The 17,673-nt window shown below is 53.3% G+C and overlaps 1 protein-coding gene across 2 annotated transcripts in view; it reads right to left on the bottom strand.

The window, feature by feature from the left end:
• LOC122385384 (SH3 and multiple ankyrin repeat domains protein 3-like) overlaps positions 1–17,673 on the bottom strand; it is a 114,806-nt gene that overhangs the window by 37,441 nt on the left and 59,692 nt on the right. For both annotated transcript variants that reach the window (XM_043373616.1, XM_043373617.1), the window contains exon 3: positions 6,985–7,164. In XM_043373616.1, coding sequence (XP_043229551.1) covers positions 6,985–7,131 — 147 coding nt within the window. In that variant the 5' untranslated portion in view covers positions 7,132–7,164. The remainder of the gene's footprint in view (positions 1–6,984; positions 7,165–17,673) is intronic.

The following is a 17,673-nucleotide window of genomic DNA, read 5'->3' as shown; positions in this document are numbered from 1 at the left end:
TGGCCCGGCCCGTCCATAGCCCGTTAACTAATGATATTTGGGGGCCCGGCCCAGCCCGTAGCCCAGCCCGGCCCATGGCCCGTTGGGCTGGCCCGGCCCGTGGCGAACACTGCCTTGAAAACGCTCTTGGCGCCCTCACAGTCGAAGTATTCCGAATGACGACTCGTAACAAACATGCGATAATTGTAGTCACTTAAGCTTCAGAGCATCACTGACAGGTGGCATCCATGTCTTACGGTTTTCGAAATATCTCGAATTTCGGCTTTGCCCCAACTCCGGCATTGCCCCAACTTCCCCTACCGGCCGGCGCCGCGGCCTACAGGCCGGAAACGTCCGGCTTTCCCATTGCCGGCCTGCATCGGGTCAGTGAGCTGCACGGGCCAGGTCTGCGGACAGCCCGTGCAGCGCGCTCCGCCGAGGGGACCTGCCGCACCCCACCCGCCCTCCAGAGGGTCTCACACTCTGTGCACTGTGCAGCATTTCACAAACAATGCAGCAACAAAGCGGGACGCCAGGGAACGAGAAGAGGAAATCACCCCACTTTATAGGTACAAATGTGGGCAATGTGGCTGTTCCGCTTCTGATATTTCGTTGTATCATAATTATATTCATAATCGGCTCTCACACAATCTTGATCCACACCATTCCAGCATTTGAGAGTGCATTTGTAATTTACAGCTGAAGCAACACAAAACAATCGACAGGACACTGGCTATTGAGACAATCAAAGCAGAAAAAAGCAGCAGAATAGCCAAGAGGCCGACAAGGCACATCAGGGCACACGGCCAGGGTATCGTGCGGGTGGGCTGCGGTGCGCACTGCGCAGTGACATGTCAAGCAGATCAGAGTACAAAACAAACATGTATTCTCCCGCCTCAGCAAACGTCCATCGGCGGGGGCCGTTCATGTGCAGAGCTGAGAAGCGGGCGACCAAAATGTGTGACCGTGCGTGCCCAGTAGCTGTCCGCGAGTCGACAGCTGAGTGGCAGAGCTCACAGACAGCTCACAGTCAGCTCACAGACAGCTCACAGACAGCTCACAGACAGCTCACAGTCAGCCCACGGCGGGGCGGCACATACCCGGAACCAGAGGGCCACCTGCCGCACGCCCAATGAAACACAGAGCGCACGGGCGTCAGCGGGAACCATCGCGCGCGCCGCGCCGGTCAGAACAGTGGCCACCAGCCGTATAGAGAGGCACAGACAGGAAGGAGTGCCTGCACTGCCTAACCGTATAGCTACGGGTGCAGTGCCCGTGGCGGCCACAGGTTAGTAAGTACCGCTGTCAGCATGGGCGGCGCCACCGGGGGGGACGGGGGGGACAGGTCCCCCGCTATCGAAAGTTAGGGGGGTACAGTACCCCCCTATCGGCGAGGCCCGTTCAATAGTTGATAATAATGCATTGTAGAGTTATCCGTCGCATTTAATGCATCGTTGGTTAATCAAGGCAGGTTCTGAATAAAGATTGCTGTTGTGATGTATCGCAGGGGGTCCTGGCCATCTGCAAAAGGTGTGGAGCTGTGATGCCTGTAGTTATAAGGTGATCGGCAGGGCCTCGGGGATCGTGCCCCCCTTTTTTGGGCGCCAGGCAGGGTTATTACCTCCCCACCCCACTGCCAGACCCCATTGCCGACAAAACCAAGTTTACTGAAATTCCATAGATTTCCGCTACTATATGGATATTTTCCATTCCTAATTAGTCGAATTCAAGCATGGCAGTTCTACCACAGGAACCATTTGAAATCTATGCCATTTAACCCCAGCACTTGTGGGAAGAAGTGTTCGGATAGATCACAGGCAGGACCAAAAAAAAAGCACGCTGTAGCCCAAGACCTTATAATTGGGTAGTATCGGCTCCCTCTCGTCAAGGGGTTCGATAGCACTCGTTTTTTTTTTCTGCAAAACTAAGTTCGGTCGGCGGCCGAACGGCTGGGGGTCTAATCGAGCCAACCCCCCCCCCCCACTCCCCTTCTTACGTCAGCGGCTGTGAAAATCGGAATCCTACCATGGGGCATTTCACCTGCAGAGGTCGCCGGACCTGAGACCCTTTCACTCATTTTTTTTCAACGATGCATGCGCTCGTTTTTCCCGCGAAGCTCTTGGTAAGTAAAATCCATCAGAAAGTGTGATCAAATAATGGCTGGTGACCTTCCATGACCTAGCATGACCTTTTGAGTGACCACCGATGACATGACCACTGACGGCTAGCCATTAGCTGCACCCTGCCCGTTGCATATGGATCAGGTGGTGGTGGTGATGTCATGATTCTGAAATTATATTGCAGTTTTGGTGCACTTGTCAGAGCCGAAGACATTCCCACTTTTCCTCCATGACTACATATGACTTCCTCCATGACTGTATATGATGGTGAAGCCATGAAGCTGACCAGACGTAAGATTGAAAATTTGAAAGTACGAAACGTAAGAATGGTTGGCACTGCTACTCATCATACCTAAGTAATTCGCAGCTTGTAGGAAACCAGCTTTGAGTTGGCAAGACTGCAAATTTTGATTTATGCTTGAAAAGGTGATCGCTCTTAGGTGTCCTAGCCCGCGAGTTGCTGGGGGGGGGGGGGGGGCGTTAAACGCCCCCACTTTTTTCGCCGGGCCATAGCATAAAAACGACGCACCGCAGGCGCGCCAAATTTTGGCTACCTGTAGGGAATTAATTGAAGTTTATTGTGCCAAAGTTTCAAAAAAATCGATCGGAAAATTTTTGAGATATCGAGGTTTTAGTGACGTCATGATTTCTGAGTTTTCGACCAAAAACGGCATATGTTCAAAAAATCATATAAAATCACAGAATAGACATACAGACATGCCGTAAACGCCATTAGACTGCAAATACCATGCACAATCAGATGGCTATCTTCGATTATTGATTATCGTTCCGCATTTTCCAAAATCTTGAACTGAATCTTGGCAATTTCTCGTGACTACTTCACGACCATGATACATGCATTTCTTAAATTGAACTTTTTGAGCCAAACACGTACACATATGATAAAATGAATGTCACCATCGTGTTCTACGCCCCAAATTACCCATAAAACATGTGTCACAGGCTGCGAATATCAGTTTTGATTTTCGGGGATATGTGCCTACCCGGTTGACCTGACCTTGACCCTGACCTATGTTTGATTGACCCCTACATGGAGCTGACACTCTTGTAGACCTTATATGATGGCTTGTGCACCGTTTTGACAGAGTTTATGACGAGAGGCGCCCATTACGAAGTCCTCAAATCCATGCTACTGAAAGCCCGATTTCAGGTGTTTGACCTGACCTTGACCCGACCTGTGACCTCAAAATTCAACTTTAAAGTACTCATCTGAAGCGTCTCGTCGCGTTCTTTCGTTTGCCGCCTCGTGCGTTTCGCTGCGCCTATTGGTTCTCGAGATATCGGCTGGGGGCGTTTAACGCCCCCCCCCCCCAGCAAACGGTGGGTGGCGAAATACCCCAGCAACTGCCGGGCTAGGATAAGTTTGGAAACGGGATGCACCATTCGATGTGTTTTGGGCTTTACCAAGTTTCGCGGCGTTACGTGCCTCGTTTTTTTTTTGCATACACGATCAGTATCTACTTTTGGGATTTTCGGTCAGGCAGGTCCCCGTCCCCCCCTATCGAAAACCCGTGGCGCCGCCCCTGGCTGTCAGTGAGCGTAACAGTATCAGCGGCACTGTCAGCAACCGTGTCAGTAACAGTGGCAGTGTCATAAGCTGTGTCAGTGTCAGCAGCAGTGTCAGTATCGGTAACAAAGTCAAAAACAGTGTCAATAGCAGTGTCAGTAAGGCGGGTCGGGAGCAACGCATCTACGACTCGAGTCGACAACTGACAAGGGTCATTTCAGGCTCCTGGGTGTGGTATGACTTTGGTCCATCGTGGGACCGAGCTATGTGATTGCGCCTTATTGTCGGTTATGGAAGTCGTACATGAGTAGTTAAGCACATTTTTTCATTAACTAGATATTGTTATTTTGGCGTTCAGCTTTCAAATGAAACTCGAAAAACGGGGCTTATGTTTTTTTTTCAAAAATGTCCGGGACTGCCCGGTAAGTACATAGGTGTACCCCTAAATACCTAAATGAATAGGGGAGAGTGGGGCAATGGCGACACCATAAGCATTTTGCTCAATAGCTTAGCTATTTGAAGCTATTTTATGGTGATTTTGACTGTGGTTATAGCCAAAGGAATAGGCTTTCAGATAACACCCAGTTTTAGTATCTCAGATCACTGATGACAGATTCAGAGCCTACGCGAAAATGTGGTGAAAAATGGAGGTGCAAAAAAGCGAGGGGTAATGCCGGCCACTAAGTGCAATAGCACAAAAAGTCGAAATATCGTCACTGGTATTCATCCTTAAACCGTTCTTTCGATGGAAATTTAAGTGAGAATTAAGAAACGACAACTGTATTCAGCAGTTAACAGTGCACTGCACTGCAACACAACACTGCACTCGCTGCAACACAACAGCGCGGCGCCAACAGAGCAGCAAACTAACACAACCGTAAACAGCAAGCAAACTAACACAGCCGTAAACACAGCAACCCGAAACGTTGAGCTTTAACGACAGAAGTCGCAAACAAAACCGCGTGGAGTCATTCCGGACACGTGTCCGGTATAACCCCGAGGTCAGCTTTATTTTAAGAAAGCAGGCAGCAGTCAAAGGCATTGCGTCGCAAACGCCTCACATCCAGCAGTCGCCTAAGGAAGGCTTAATTGAAGGTCATTGCAAAGCAGCACTTCTGAAAATGCGTTAACACATTTCACAGTCAGCAAATAGATGCAACAAAAATTAAAAATCAGATACGAAAAACACATTTAACGCTATAAAAATGAAAATAATGGAGCTACCGTGACAAACTTTCACCACGTGCTAGAATGGCGCTGCAACTGAAATTTAAACAACATCAGCTGATTAGTGATGGACAAAGTACTCACTAGAGATGGGTGGCCGGCATTACCCACCGTCCGCCATTGCCCCGCTCTCCCCTATTCAGTTTCTACAAAATCACAATTTTTTAAAAAGAGATTTTGGCAACGAACGATTTTGATAAAAACGACTTCATTGGAATCATCTCACCGTCACCTTTAGAATGGTGTATTTCATTTATTTTGTAGATTAAATGACTTTCCGACGAACCGTGAGCGGGGACCGGCAAGGATACCCACGCGGGCACCCCCGTTGCGTCCCGACACGGCACAGGTGCGTCAGTGTCACGGCCGGAGCGAGCCGGGGCAGCTGCCGGCCGGGATACCCCAGCACGGGCCGCGACACGAGAGCAGCCGGCCGGCAGAGACGTCCGGCATTCAGCGCGCCGCAGCCGCTAGCCGCCACCGGCAAGTGAAAAACCGCGTGTTCGTGGTCGCCGCTGCGGCGCGCTATACTCAGATGGCGCTTTTTGCGCGCGCGCCCGGTGAAAGTGAACACGGCGCGCCGCTGACGTAGGCGGCGGAACGGGGAGGGCACCGGGGCACCGTGCCCCCCTTTGATTTTGGCATTTTAATATTAGCTCTATGGGCGTTGCATGGAAAGAATGGGACCAAAAGTCGGCACTTAATTGAAGGTATCCCGCCGCCATTGGCCGCTGACGTCCCCACGGCGCGCTGCTGACGTCCCCAGTCCCCACGGCGCGCCGCTGCTGACGGGGGCGGGGGTGGGGGCTCCTGCCGACCGGCGCGGCGGCGAAGCACGTCCGTCGACAGCGCCACCTACAGCGACGCTCGACACCTCGGCGGCCGGGGCCACTCGGCGGCCGGGAGCGCCCGATCTCGGGGTGGCGCTACGTGACGCCAGCTCGCCAATACGGCGATCCACGCGAGCTGTGCGGTAGATATGAACCAGACAAACTCTGAGCGAACCGGTCCGGACTCGCCCAGCCGGGGGTGGGTCGCTCTGGGCTGAATCGAACGGCGCTGACCGTCTGGAAAGGCATCGCTCTACTTTGCGTTAGCACAGAGTTAACGAGGAGGGCCGGGTCGGGATGAGTTTGTTCAGGTTGAGTAGGCCAGTCCGGGCCCGGATGACAGCGCTCCCACTCGGCAGTCAGACCCGTCCAGCATACATCGGGCCGCCACGAGCGGTCACGCGCGCTGCGGCCCTCCAGCATCCTCTGCAAACAGCGCCCTCACACTAACGAGACAGCGCGGCTATCGAGCCGGCACCGGCACTCGCGCGTCAACAAGCGCTCAGCGCGGTAACCTGCGCTAACACAGGCGCCACAAACAACATCACAGGCTGCGTGATTACGCCCCAAACGAGGCATTCCCAAGCGTCGCGCGCGCGATCTGGAGATCTGAAGCCATCGGCCCAGTCGGCGGGTCGGTTTGGGGCGCTGCGCCGGCTCACCGTGCACCTGCCTCTGCAGAGAGCAGTCACTTCAGCTGCTGCGCCGCTCGAGACGTACTCGGGCCACATCCCCCTAGCGAATAAATACCGTCCGGAGCGTGTCAGACATTCGGCGGGGACACCGGGGATGAAAGCTCTCCCTCTCTCACCCGTCGACCGCTGCACTGGTCGCATTCAGTCCGCGCGGCTGAGTTCTCCTATTTAGAGGCTCAGGCCCGGGGACTATCGGCGTCGTGAGTACGGCCGGCCCGGGGCTGCGCGCGCGCTGTCGCTCTGTCCCTCCGCTGCACGGCGCGTGCTGTCGTCTATCCCTCCGCTACACGGCGCGTGCTGTCGGCCCCTGCCGCTCTCGCCCGGCCCCGCTGTGGCCAGATCTCGTCCACAGCTTGTCGTGCTGGCGAGCGGCATATCGACGGTACACCGACATTCCGCCTGGCCTTTTTAATGGATTGTGTGCTGTATCATTTAGCCTAAATGGCCCAGCGATCAGTCTGCCCCAGAGAAAAACCATCATCGCAGCGTTAGCACTATTAGCGTGCGATTAAAATCGTTTGACGGCGAACATTAACATTGTGGAGCACGTTTCATGTGGGCTGCGTTTGCGGCTGGGCGCGCCAAGTGGGCCGGGCCGGACTCACCTTGGGCAGCGAGCGCAGACACTGCTGCTTCACGTCCCAGACCAGGTCGGAGCGGCAGAACTGCAGGCACTTCTCCACGCTCAGCTCCGGCACGCAGATCCGGATAAAGATGAGCTCGTCGGAGGTGACGCTCAGATCGTCCTCCATGGTGGCCGCTCAGATCAGCTCCCGGTCACACATCTGCCGACACCATACAGGCCAGGTCAGGTCAGGTCAGGTCAGGTCAGGTCAGGTCAGCTCAGGTCAGGTCAGCTCAGTTCCCGGTCACACATCTGACGACACCAAACAGGTCAGGTCAGGTCAGGTCAGCTCCCGGTCACACATCTGACGACACCAAACACGTCAGGTCAGGTCAGGTCAGCTCAGTTCCCGGTCACACATCTGACGACACCAAACAGGTCAGATCAGGTCAGGTCAGCTCCCGGTCACACATCTGCCGACACCAAACACGTCAGGTCAGGTCAGGTCAGCTCAGTTCCCGGTCACACATCTGACGACACCAAACAGGTCAGGTCAGGTCAGGTCAGCTCAGTTCCCGGTCACACATCTGACGACACCAAACAGGTCAGTTCAGGTCAGGTCAGATCCCGGTCACACATCTGCCGACACCAAACACGTCAGGTCAGGTCAGCTCAGGTTAGGTTGTAGTAGTTAAGCTAAGATGCTTTGTGAAAGCTAACACTGAGTAACCGGAAATGGTGGCGCCTGAACGGCACATGAGCGACACTTTGATGCGCCCAGCCACGCGTGTGTTAAAAACGACGACTGCAGCGGCTCAAATCACGTATTCCCCTGAGGACGGATGAGATACCCCCCCCCCCCCCCCACCGCTCTGAGGACGGACGAGATAGCCCGGCGCGGCCTTGTGGCGCGGCCGCGGTCGGAGGCCGCTGGCAGCCGTTTTATTGGGCCGGATTTAGCAGTGGAGTGCCACAGAGCTGTCGGAGGTGATCAGGCGGCCGGCCCGGTCCGAGGTGCGCGTCTGCCGCGATCCGTTCGGGTCGCAGCAGCCGGAGACACGGCGTCTGATAGCTCAGCTGAGCTAATCGGCGCAGTAAAACTCCACTGCTGCGCTGACGGAAGAGCGAGGGCAGATTCCACCGGTGCGAGCGACTTTAGCGAGTGTCATTTGAGCGAACCATTTTCAGCGACTGGCAACTTAGCAAATATCAAATTGAGCGATTATCAAATATAGCGATTATATCAATTTAAGCGAAAGCTATGTTTCAGCGACATCTGTTTCGTCGACTATAGTTTGAGCGACTGTCATTTCAGCGAAACACTTCATTCCACACAAGCTCCAGCGCACGGCGCAAATAGATGTCAAGCCGCTCGCATCAGCGACAACGTGGCACGACTCGTGAATGCCGTGGTTGGCCCGCGTTCCCTGGATGGTCGTTTGTAGTCTGCAGTGTTCACGCAGGCGGCAGATAGGCGGCCCGGCCAGTCTGGCATTGCCGCCGCGCAACATGGCCGGCGAACAGCCGGGAGCGCCGGACGGGTTCAGCCGGGGCCGACGGCTGGCACCGGCTGCCTGGAGCTGGGGTTCCAGCACGGCGGCCCCCGGCCACAGGTCAACCCGGGTCACAGACGGAGTGACCGGTCACAGGTCATCCTCCGGCCACAGGCAGCCCGGGCGCCGGCCCGCCCGAGACCGTGCTCCGGGCGCGGCCGTATTGATCTCGGCCGCCCCTCTCACAAAGCGCGCTCCGAGTGCGGTCAGTTCGAACAGACCCACCCGACAGTCGACGGACGGAGCTCCGACTCCGGCCCACCCCTGCCCTTCGCCACCTCCACGCAACGAGCAGGACAACATCTATCCCAGCACCAAAAACCAGCGAGCCCCGAGTGGGGGAACATCTATTCCAGCACCTGAAACCAGCGGGCCCAGAGTGGGGGAACAGCTATTCCAGCACCTGAAACCAGCGGGCCCAGAGTGGGGGTGCATCTATTCCAGCACCTGAAACCAGCGGGCCCCTGGCTGAGGACGCCCGGAGCTCGTGGGCGGTCCTATTCCGGCATTGTGACGGAGAGTGAGCGGCCGGGACGGACAGTGAGCGGCCGGGACGACCGACTGAGCGGCCGGGACGGACGGTGAGCGGCCGGGACGGACAGTGAGCGGCCGGGACGGACGGTGAGCGGCCGGGACGGACGGTGAGCGGCCGGGACGGAGAGTGAGCGGCCGGGACGGACAGTGAGCGGCCGGGACGGACAGTGAGCGGCCGGGACGGAGAGTGAGCGGCCGGGACGAACGGTGAGCGGCCGGGACGGACAGTGAGCAGCCGGGACGGACAGTGAGCGGCCGGGACGGACAGTGAGCGGCCGGGACGGACAGTGAGCGGCCGGGGCGGACAGTGAGCGGCCGGGACGGACGGTGAGCGGCCGGGACGGACAGTGAGCGGCCGGGACGGACAGTGAGCGGCCGGGACGGACGGTGAGCGGCCGGGACGGACAGTGAGCGGCCGGGACGGACAGTGAGCGGCCGGGACGGACAGTGAGCGGCCGGGACGGACGGTGAGCGGCCGGGACGGACAGTGAGCGGCCGGGACGGACATGGTGAGCGGCCGGGACGGACAGTGAGCGGCCGGGACGGACAGTGAGCGGCCGGGACGGACAGTGAGCGGCCGGGACGGACAGTGAGCGGCCGGGACGACCGACTGAGCGGCCGGGACGGACGGTGAGCGGCCGGCCGGCGCCGCCCGCGGCCACCGCTCCGCCGCCACGCAGCTCTGCAGTGCTCTCCAAAGGACGGCGCTCAACTTCAGTCATGCATTAGGCACTATTAATGTATATTGCCCACGTATTACCACACGATTGGCAGTGAGTGACGCAGACGGCAGGCGGCCGCTCGGCCGGGGACCTTCAGGTGCAGCCCAAAGGCCGCCGGAATTTGGGGCGCGTCTCAGTTGGCGTGGCCACACGGTCCAATCTAGAGTTGGCTGATAGACGCCCGCGCCGTGTGGTTTTAGCAGACAAGGGCGGAGGTAACGTTCAAAACCAACGGCCCAGCCTCGCGACGAGACAGGGGTCATGAGGTTCAGGCTTTTTTATCTTCATCATAAGGCCATGTTTGAGGTCAGAAGCTTCATTTCGACAGAAGCCATGTTTTAAGAATAAAACCTGCAGCCCACTGCTGCTCACTTAAGCCGTGAAGAAAAAATAATGTCAAGCTAAGACGGCTACACAGAGGCTAAATGCGATTACCGCTTACTGACGTGCAAACTTCTAATTCCTGGCAGGGTCGTCTGGAGCGTACTGCGTACCATGTTGCGTTCACTGCTCAGTACAGTGACCGTGACATGGAAAAGCGGCTGAAACAAATCGGCATTGCGCACCAGTTTGAGCTTGAGCAGCACGGGACCAGTCTGTTACCTCTGCTGGCACCGCGCGGCACGGGCCCGGCTGGGCCCCAGTTCGGCCTTCCTAACCAGGCCATGGCGCGCTCCGGCCGGCCGCATTAGCGCCTCTCCTCTCCTCCCGAGCCTCCCCGGCGGACCGCGCCGGTCACAGTCGCATGGGCCAGCGACACAGACACAGAGAGTCGACCAGGGACCACCTGCGGTCACCGGTCACCCTCAGGCACCCTCAGCTCCTGTGCCTCGTGCTGAGCGGTGGACAGGGGTGCTGGTGACCGGGGAAGGTCGGACGGGGAGTCGGTCGGGGAGTCGGACAGGGAGCCGGTCGGCCGGAGTCGGACGGGGAGCCGGTCGGCCGGAGCGCTGCGGCGCGCTGTGGCGGCCCGCCGCTCCGGGGAGTGAGTGGCCCATGGCCGGCTGGCGGACAGCCGTCTCGGCGGCGGACCACCACCACAGCGCGGCGCGGCGCGCCGCTCAGTGGGCCGGCAGAGCGGCGACTGCGGCCCAGCGCGGCCCGAGCACAGCCGTGCACAGCCGCCGCACCCACCTGGTCCGGCCCGGCCGCAGTAGGTACGCTGTACGTACATTGTACATACAGCACATCGTACATTGTCCATCGTGCGTTGCACATCTGGTCGGCGCGCCACCCGCGCCGCCGGTCTGCGTCGGAGGGTCGTGCCCGGCTCCGCCGCCCGCGACCGGGGCCCTGCCCTTCACTTCACAGTGCCGGCGACAACACTGCCCCGCTGAGCACAAGTTTAACAAATAATCCTCTCATATGCCACTCTAGCCTGTGCAAGAAAAAAAAACATGCCAACGAATGACCGGTCGAAGGCGATTTTTGAGGTGTAAATATCTGATGCTGATTACGTTCGATACGAGGCCTCCATTTCCAGGCAATTTCCGATCTGCCGGCCAGCACCGTCGGCTCATACACTATTGACGTCTGCCCTGCCTGGCGGCGCGGCGGAGCGGGCGGGTGCCGCGCGCCGAGTCCGCGCCACGCTGCCCTATTACCACCCCTGCCGGCCCGCCGCACAGTGGGGATTTTTCCGATCTAGCGCCTATTAATTCAAAAAATATTTTTTGGATTTTGGTTTATTTTTTGTGTCAGTAGGGCTAAGAAATGTCTGAACTTTTCATATATGGCATTGTTTTATCTGTATGTCCACAGCAAAACTAGGAAAAATGCGCCCAAAGTTCACACTCATGCGTGATTACTCAATGGGCTCAGCAAGGCCCGAAAGTATAGCTCGATTTCATTGTCCTGTCCTGCTGGTTTTAATCTTGCGAGGTCTTAAAGTTGCATATCGTCTGAAAGGCACCTTTATTAGGAATGGAATGGCAAACAGAAAGTATGCCACAACCTTACTAAGGTCACAAAAATGCCCTTTACAAAAAACCCTTACAGACACCATATTGAAGGAATGGTATTCTAAATAAATGTAGGAAATCAACAATGTTCTCCACACTTTTCCACTCCGAAATATATCCTATCGAATTCGCCACTTTCTTCTGCACAAGACAACGCCTAGTTTGGCTGCCGAAACTTGCCTGAACACGAAATATTCACATTAGAGTATCTTAACACCCCACTCGAGGAGCGCTAGGGCAAACAGCACGATATAGGTATGTTCCGGACATAGGCGAATAATTTTACTTCGTGATTTATATGATGCATATTTCCTGAGACACATTCATTAGGAATAGGATGACAAGCGTAAATTATACATACCGTAACCTTATTAAAGGGACCATCCCACCTTAACATTAGTTTTGAGTTGAGATAGCCAAGTTTGCGGCCAGGCTCAGAAACCACCATTTATCCTGGTCGCAACTCCCGCAGCTTTATGGTGTTCAAGAAATTTCTTCCCTTTACTTGCAGGGTGGGACCAGCTTAGTCCCTATCTCTTAACCATTAGCGGTTTTTTGATGACGTCAGCAGTCATTTCAACGCCCGCCATTCCTTGAACCCGAGTTTTGCTGACCTTGAGCTCCCTTTTTTATCAACGTGAAATCCGTCGTCGGCGCTGAGAAAGCCTATTGCTTTTCATTTTAATTTGAATATTAGAAGATACCCACCACTGGAACTTGGACTGATATTATACCAAGGCCGAAGATGATCAAGCTGCCTGCTATATCTGGAGCTTGGTGTTCAACTTCAACATGGAATAAAAAACAAAATATCAAAGCAAACTGGATATGGTACTGCAAGTTAAAGTCCAAAGAAATTTGAAGAGCTGACAATTGACATTAATTCTTTTCCTGCAAGGTTTCCATATGGAGATCACAGTCACACCATGAAGAAATATTTTTGATGTTAACAGTTGAAAGGGGATTTATCTTCCAGTTTTGACGAAAGACGCTGCTGACTGTCTTTGGAAAAGGATGTCGGCATGAGGTGCAATTGTGCTTGTGAAGTGGTTATAACTGGTCTTTTCACAGTATTAAATTAAATGTGCCATTGCAGCCAAGTGTGTTATCATGTAAGGTAAAATCAAAACTACAATGTTGGTTTTACGAGCATTGAGAAGGCTGGTAGGTAACACCTGCCTGTGCTCGTAAATCATGCTGCCAGAGTATTCTAAATTAATTTTATCATACACTTTTGTTGTCCAGAATGGTTGCACTATTGTTTGGTATCATATTATTCCATGTAAATATGGTAGTGTAAAGTCCGACCAACATGTTACCAGATTTGAAGCTGTTACGTTACCTAAGTACCTGTTTTTTACTGGCGTGGTGAATGTCACCTGGATTTTGTTTTGAGGTGCAGACCTAGTAACTCTCCTCTGACTGCATGGGTTTGAAGCTATTATCTATTCTGTTTTTACTGGCCTGGTGAATGGCGACTGATGTTGTCCGTGGATGGCACTGAAACAAATTTTGAGTGTTTTGTACAGTGTTTTAATACAATGCTGAGGGCTGAAAGTTGTCTTGTTTAGAGTGGTGAAAGTTCAGGATATGCCAGCCACCATGGTGGTCAGTTAAATGTGTTGCAGTCAGTTCGGCTTCGGCAAGCACACGGATGGGCATACGCATCAAGACCTGCTCTGCCATACTTTCAGCCAATTTTACCTAGGTAAGTCTTTTCTTTTTTTCCGCCAAAAGCTATGACATTGTGAATTTCAGCACTGTGGCCTGTGTGTAGCTTTCAGGAAAGCAATTCTAAATAAAGCTCTGATAAAGTGCAAAATCAGCAATGCAGCCCTCTATTACATTTTCTACAACATCTTACTTGTTCCTTGCATGGAGAGAAAAATGCAATGTTATGAATTCGTTTATTCACATAATTTGACAAGCATGCAGTTACCTGCTACTATCACTGCACAAAACAGAGCAGAAAACATCAGTTGATCAAACACAAGACATAACAGAAGTTTACAACATAGGGCTGCCGAACCTGCTTCCTCCCACCACAGTTGATGCCATTTCCTAGCCTGGCTTGATGTGAGCACTGAATAGCTGCTCTGTCTAATTACAGCTCACTACCATTCAACTTAAACTACTCTCTTTAAAGTAAGAGTGAGAGCGTTCAGTGTTCATAGCAGCTCGACAGACGACAGACAACAAACATCTTGACAAACCAACCAGTATTTGATTTGGCTAATGATTTATGTGCTTGTTGTATCATGGCCAAACTACTTTAACAGCAATAATCCCTGTTTCATCTTGATCTTGCTTTTATTTCCATTTGAACTCAGATCTTGAAACAATCATCTGAAGTGATATCAGATACTGACTTCTGTTTCTCTTGAAAGCAAGTTAAAACAACAATGATAAACTAAGGCAGGAGATGTGAGTTGTGGCAGTAGATTTTTGATTCAACATATGTCAACCTTATATTGCTTGAGACCTCTGTGACAGACAAACAAATATTTATAGTTTTTTGATAGTTTGGATTCTTGGCTTGATTTAGCAGATCAGCTGTGAACCTTGACTTTGAAATCACATAAATGTCATGGTACCCGAACGAATCCTCGCATGACATTTCTTCGTAGCACAATTTTTCGTCCGCATTTCTTCGTCTACAAATCTTCGTCGGTGCATTTATTTGTCCCTCAATGCTTACTCTTGCATATATTTGCGTTGAAGAAGAAATGCGAGCCGATTTTCATATACCCTGGTGCGAGACAAAGTAATGCGATAGGTACGAATAAATGCCCTGACGAAGATTTGCAGACGAAGAATTGCGATACGAAGAAATGCCATAAGAATTGTCCTGGAACCTTTATTGGCCATCATATATTGACCTTGATAAGATAAACGCATCATTCGCGCAATATTTGTCGCACTTTGATACCAAACTATTGCTTCCAAATGCCGACGTAAAGAAAACCTTTATGTGACGTCATAGAAACAGCGGATTTCCCAAAAAGTAAACAAAAATAAAAGTCTTATATCTCGAAAACGGGTGAATATTTTCCGGTAAAATTTGGTAGATGTTCATTTTCGCTCTTTGTGATTCACGCTACATCACTTTTATGCCAATTCATCAACTTTTTTGAAGGTGGGAGGGTCCCTTTAACCATCGCACTTGTGGGGAGGGGGAGGGGGAAGGGGTCGGATAAAACCCCATGGTTTTCCGCAAATTACTCGCGCAAAAAGCGGCCGATCGCGCCGAAACTTTCGGTACCCTCGAGATCATCAATTCTACATCTAACCTAAAAATTTCATGACTCTGACCCAACTGACCTTTGACCTGTGGCATATTTCTCGAGACCATGTTTGGCCGGAATCGCGATTCGGCGTATGCCAGCTCACATTATCCGCGGTTTCCAGTCTTTTTGTGGTTTTAAACGTTCAAATATGTGAAATGATGTTGGTGCCATGCATAATGGTGGGTGTCAAGGTCACGTGAAGGTCAAGTCAAGGTCATTGACCTTTTGATGACCTTGGTTCACTTTTTCGAGTTTTACTTGTTTCTAGGGTAGTTTTTGGTGCTGATTTCGATTTTAGCAGCCATTTGAATATATACGAAGTAGTTCTAGTGCCTTCGTTCCATGTTACGAAGCTATCAGTACTATCAGTAGTAGGTGACACTTCTATGGATGGCCGGCAGGACGCCTACTAATTGATCTAACCTGACCTGACCCGACCTGGCCTAAATGCATAAAGACATCGTCTGTGATCAAAACTAACATGAAATTCGTGATCAGCACCCCAAAATACCCCGTAACACCCTAACTTTGCGAAGTTTCAAGAGGTCTCGATTTCCCAACTTTAGTTGGGTCATTAAACTGACTTGGAAAGTCAGCTTATGACCTTGGACTTTGAAATTGGATATATTCGGCCTAATTTCGTCATAGGCAGCACGCTTGACTTTTCCGCGAAGCTCTAGCTTGATCAGGGGCCAAACGGCTGAGCGGGGGGTGTTGATTATGCACATTTACAGGTAAAATTCTCACCAGGACACACCAGCCAACATCTGTGCACAATCTGGCTACAATTCTACCTATGGTTTGCCCTCTACGAATAAATACGTGCTAGATCGGAAAAATCCCCACTGTGCGCCGGGGAGCGGTCGGTGGAGGGCTCTCCACGTCCCGGGGAGGGCGCCGGGCGCCGGCCAATACCGCGCACACCTATCGCTGTCCACTGGGCGGGGGCGCACGGCTGGTGCCCCCCCCCCCCACACACACCCGACAGAAGGCACTGCCAGTGGGACGCACTGTGGAGCTCCTTGGTGAACGACTGACGCCAAACTTTCGACTGCACTCTGTCATGGGACGCTCACATCTCCGAACTCTGCCGCCGGTGTACGGGTCTGTTGATTGGTCTCTCACACGCGCGCCACTGTCTCCCAGATGGCATCATTAGAATGCTCGTGACGGCACTCGTAGTATCGCGTATCCGGTACTGCCTGTCAGTTTATGGTAATGGGTCCCAAAAAAATTTTGATCGACTCCAAAAAATCCTTAACTTCGCCGCTAGAGTTATTTTCGGCCGACGTAAATTTGACCATGTCTCCGACCTGCGAACAAAACTCGGCTGGTTATCCCCGCGCGGTATGGCCGATTACCAAACCCTTGTCATCGCACACAAAGCCATACAGTGTCGAGAACCCGAGGAGCTAGCAGCCCTGTTCGTTACTAACAGCGCTATCCGCGAGCGACAATCCAGACAAGATTACCTCTTCCATCTTCCGCGTCCGCGCCTGGAAACAGGCAAGCGGCGGTTCGGCTATCGAGCTGCAGCTCTGCTAAACAGCCTACCACCTCACCTGTCGCAGTTGCCTCCCGCCCGCTTTGCCCGCTCTGTTAAAGCCGCGATCGTGAACGGTGAATCAGCACGTCGCTGACCAACAGTATGGGGGTGGGTAAGAGGGACGAGGCTCTCCTGAATGTGTTTTGTTCTGTTTTGTCCGTGTTTTGACGTGAGTGAATGTGCAAATGTTATGAATGAATGATTAGATTAGTAACCGCGGATACGGATTCTGAGCAGTAATCGCCACGCATGTTGATTGTGGATCGCTCTTAAATGTAAATACAAATACAAATACAAATACAAACCATACGCAGGCTGAGCGGTACGGGCGTCTTCCTTCTGCGCCACCCTCCCGCGGCTGCCTCCGCCGCGGCCATGCGCCGTCTCCCTCCCTCCCTGCGCTGTAGCTCCCCCTGTTGCCCTTGTTCCACAGGCGCTGACCGATGCCGTGCTGATGGTCCCGCCAGCTACTCGAGACAAGGGCCGGCGACACAGAGGCATTCCGCCGCACTCCGGGCCGAGTCGACCGGTGCCGCCAACACGACATCACCTGAGCGGAGGCCGCCCCAAAGACGGGGCACCGAGCCGAGTCGGTGTGCGGCCGGGCCCCAAACCGTGCCGGCCACCGGCTCCGACACCGGTGCCATTGGCAGTGGTGATAGCGGTCACAACAGCTGCTCACCGAGACGGCGGCGCCCAGCCGCGGCGCGGCCCATTCAGAGCCCGCCTGGCAGAGCTCTGTCCACTCGGCTCCCTGGAGGCCGGCCGCCTCGGACCGCCGGCGCCGACCGTCGGCCGGTGGGTGGCGCAGCACGGCGCACCACTGCATCATTCACAGACCTGCTGCAGCTGCCGCCTAAAATTGGATTCTGTTCGGGTGTGCCCATGAATAAAAAAATCGTAGGATGAGAAAAAAGAATTAAATACCTATAGTGCCTATTTTCGCAAAAGGGCGTGAGGCAATTTCTAATGCCAGCTGATGAAGCAAGATACCTATGTTAGGATCTAAACAAGACCTAAAAGAAAAGGATGTGGATGCATAAGCCGTCAAGTCATATGGAAGCTGTTTGTTCGAATGCATATCATTTTTTCTTTCTTTCTAAAAAAAATGATATAATGTCGCTCT

This window comes from Amphibalanus amphitrite, unplaced genomic scaffold, assembly GCF_019059575.1.
Source record: "Amphibalanus amphitrite isolate SeventyFive unplaced genomic scaffold, NRLGWU_Aamphi_draft 000216F_arrow, whole genome shotgun sequence".
NCBI classification, from domain to species: domain Eukaryota; kingdom Metazoa; phylum Arthropoda; class Thecostraca; order Balanomorpha; family Balanidae; genus Amphibalanus; species Amphibalanus amphitrite.
This window is presented reverse-complemented; position numbering and strand designations above follow the sequence as displayed.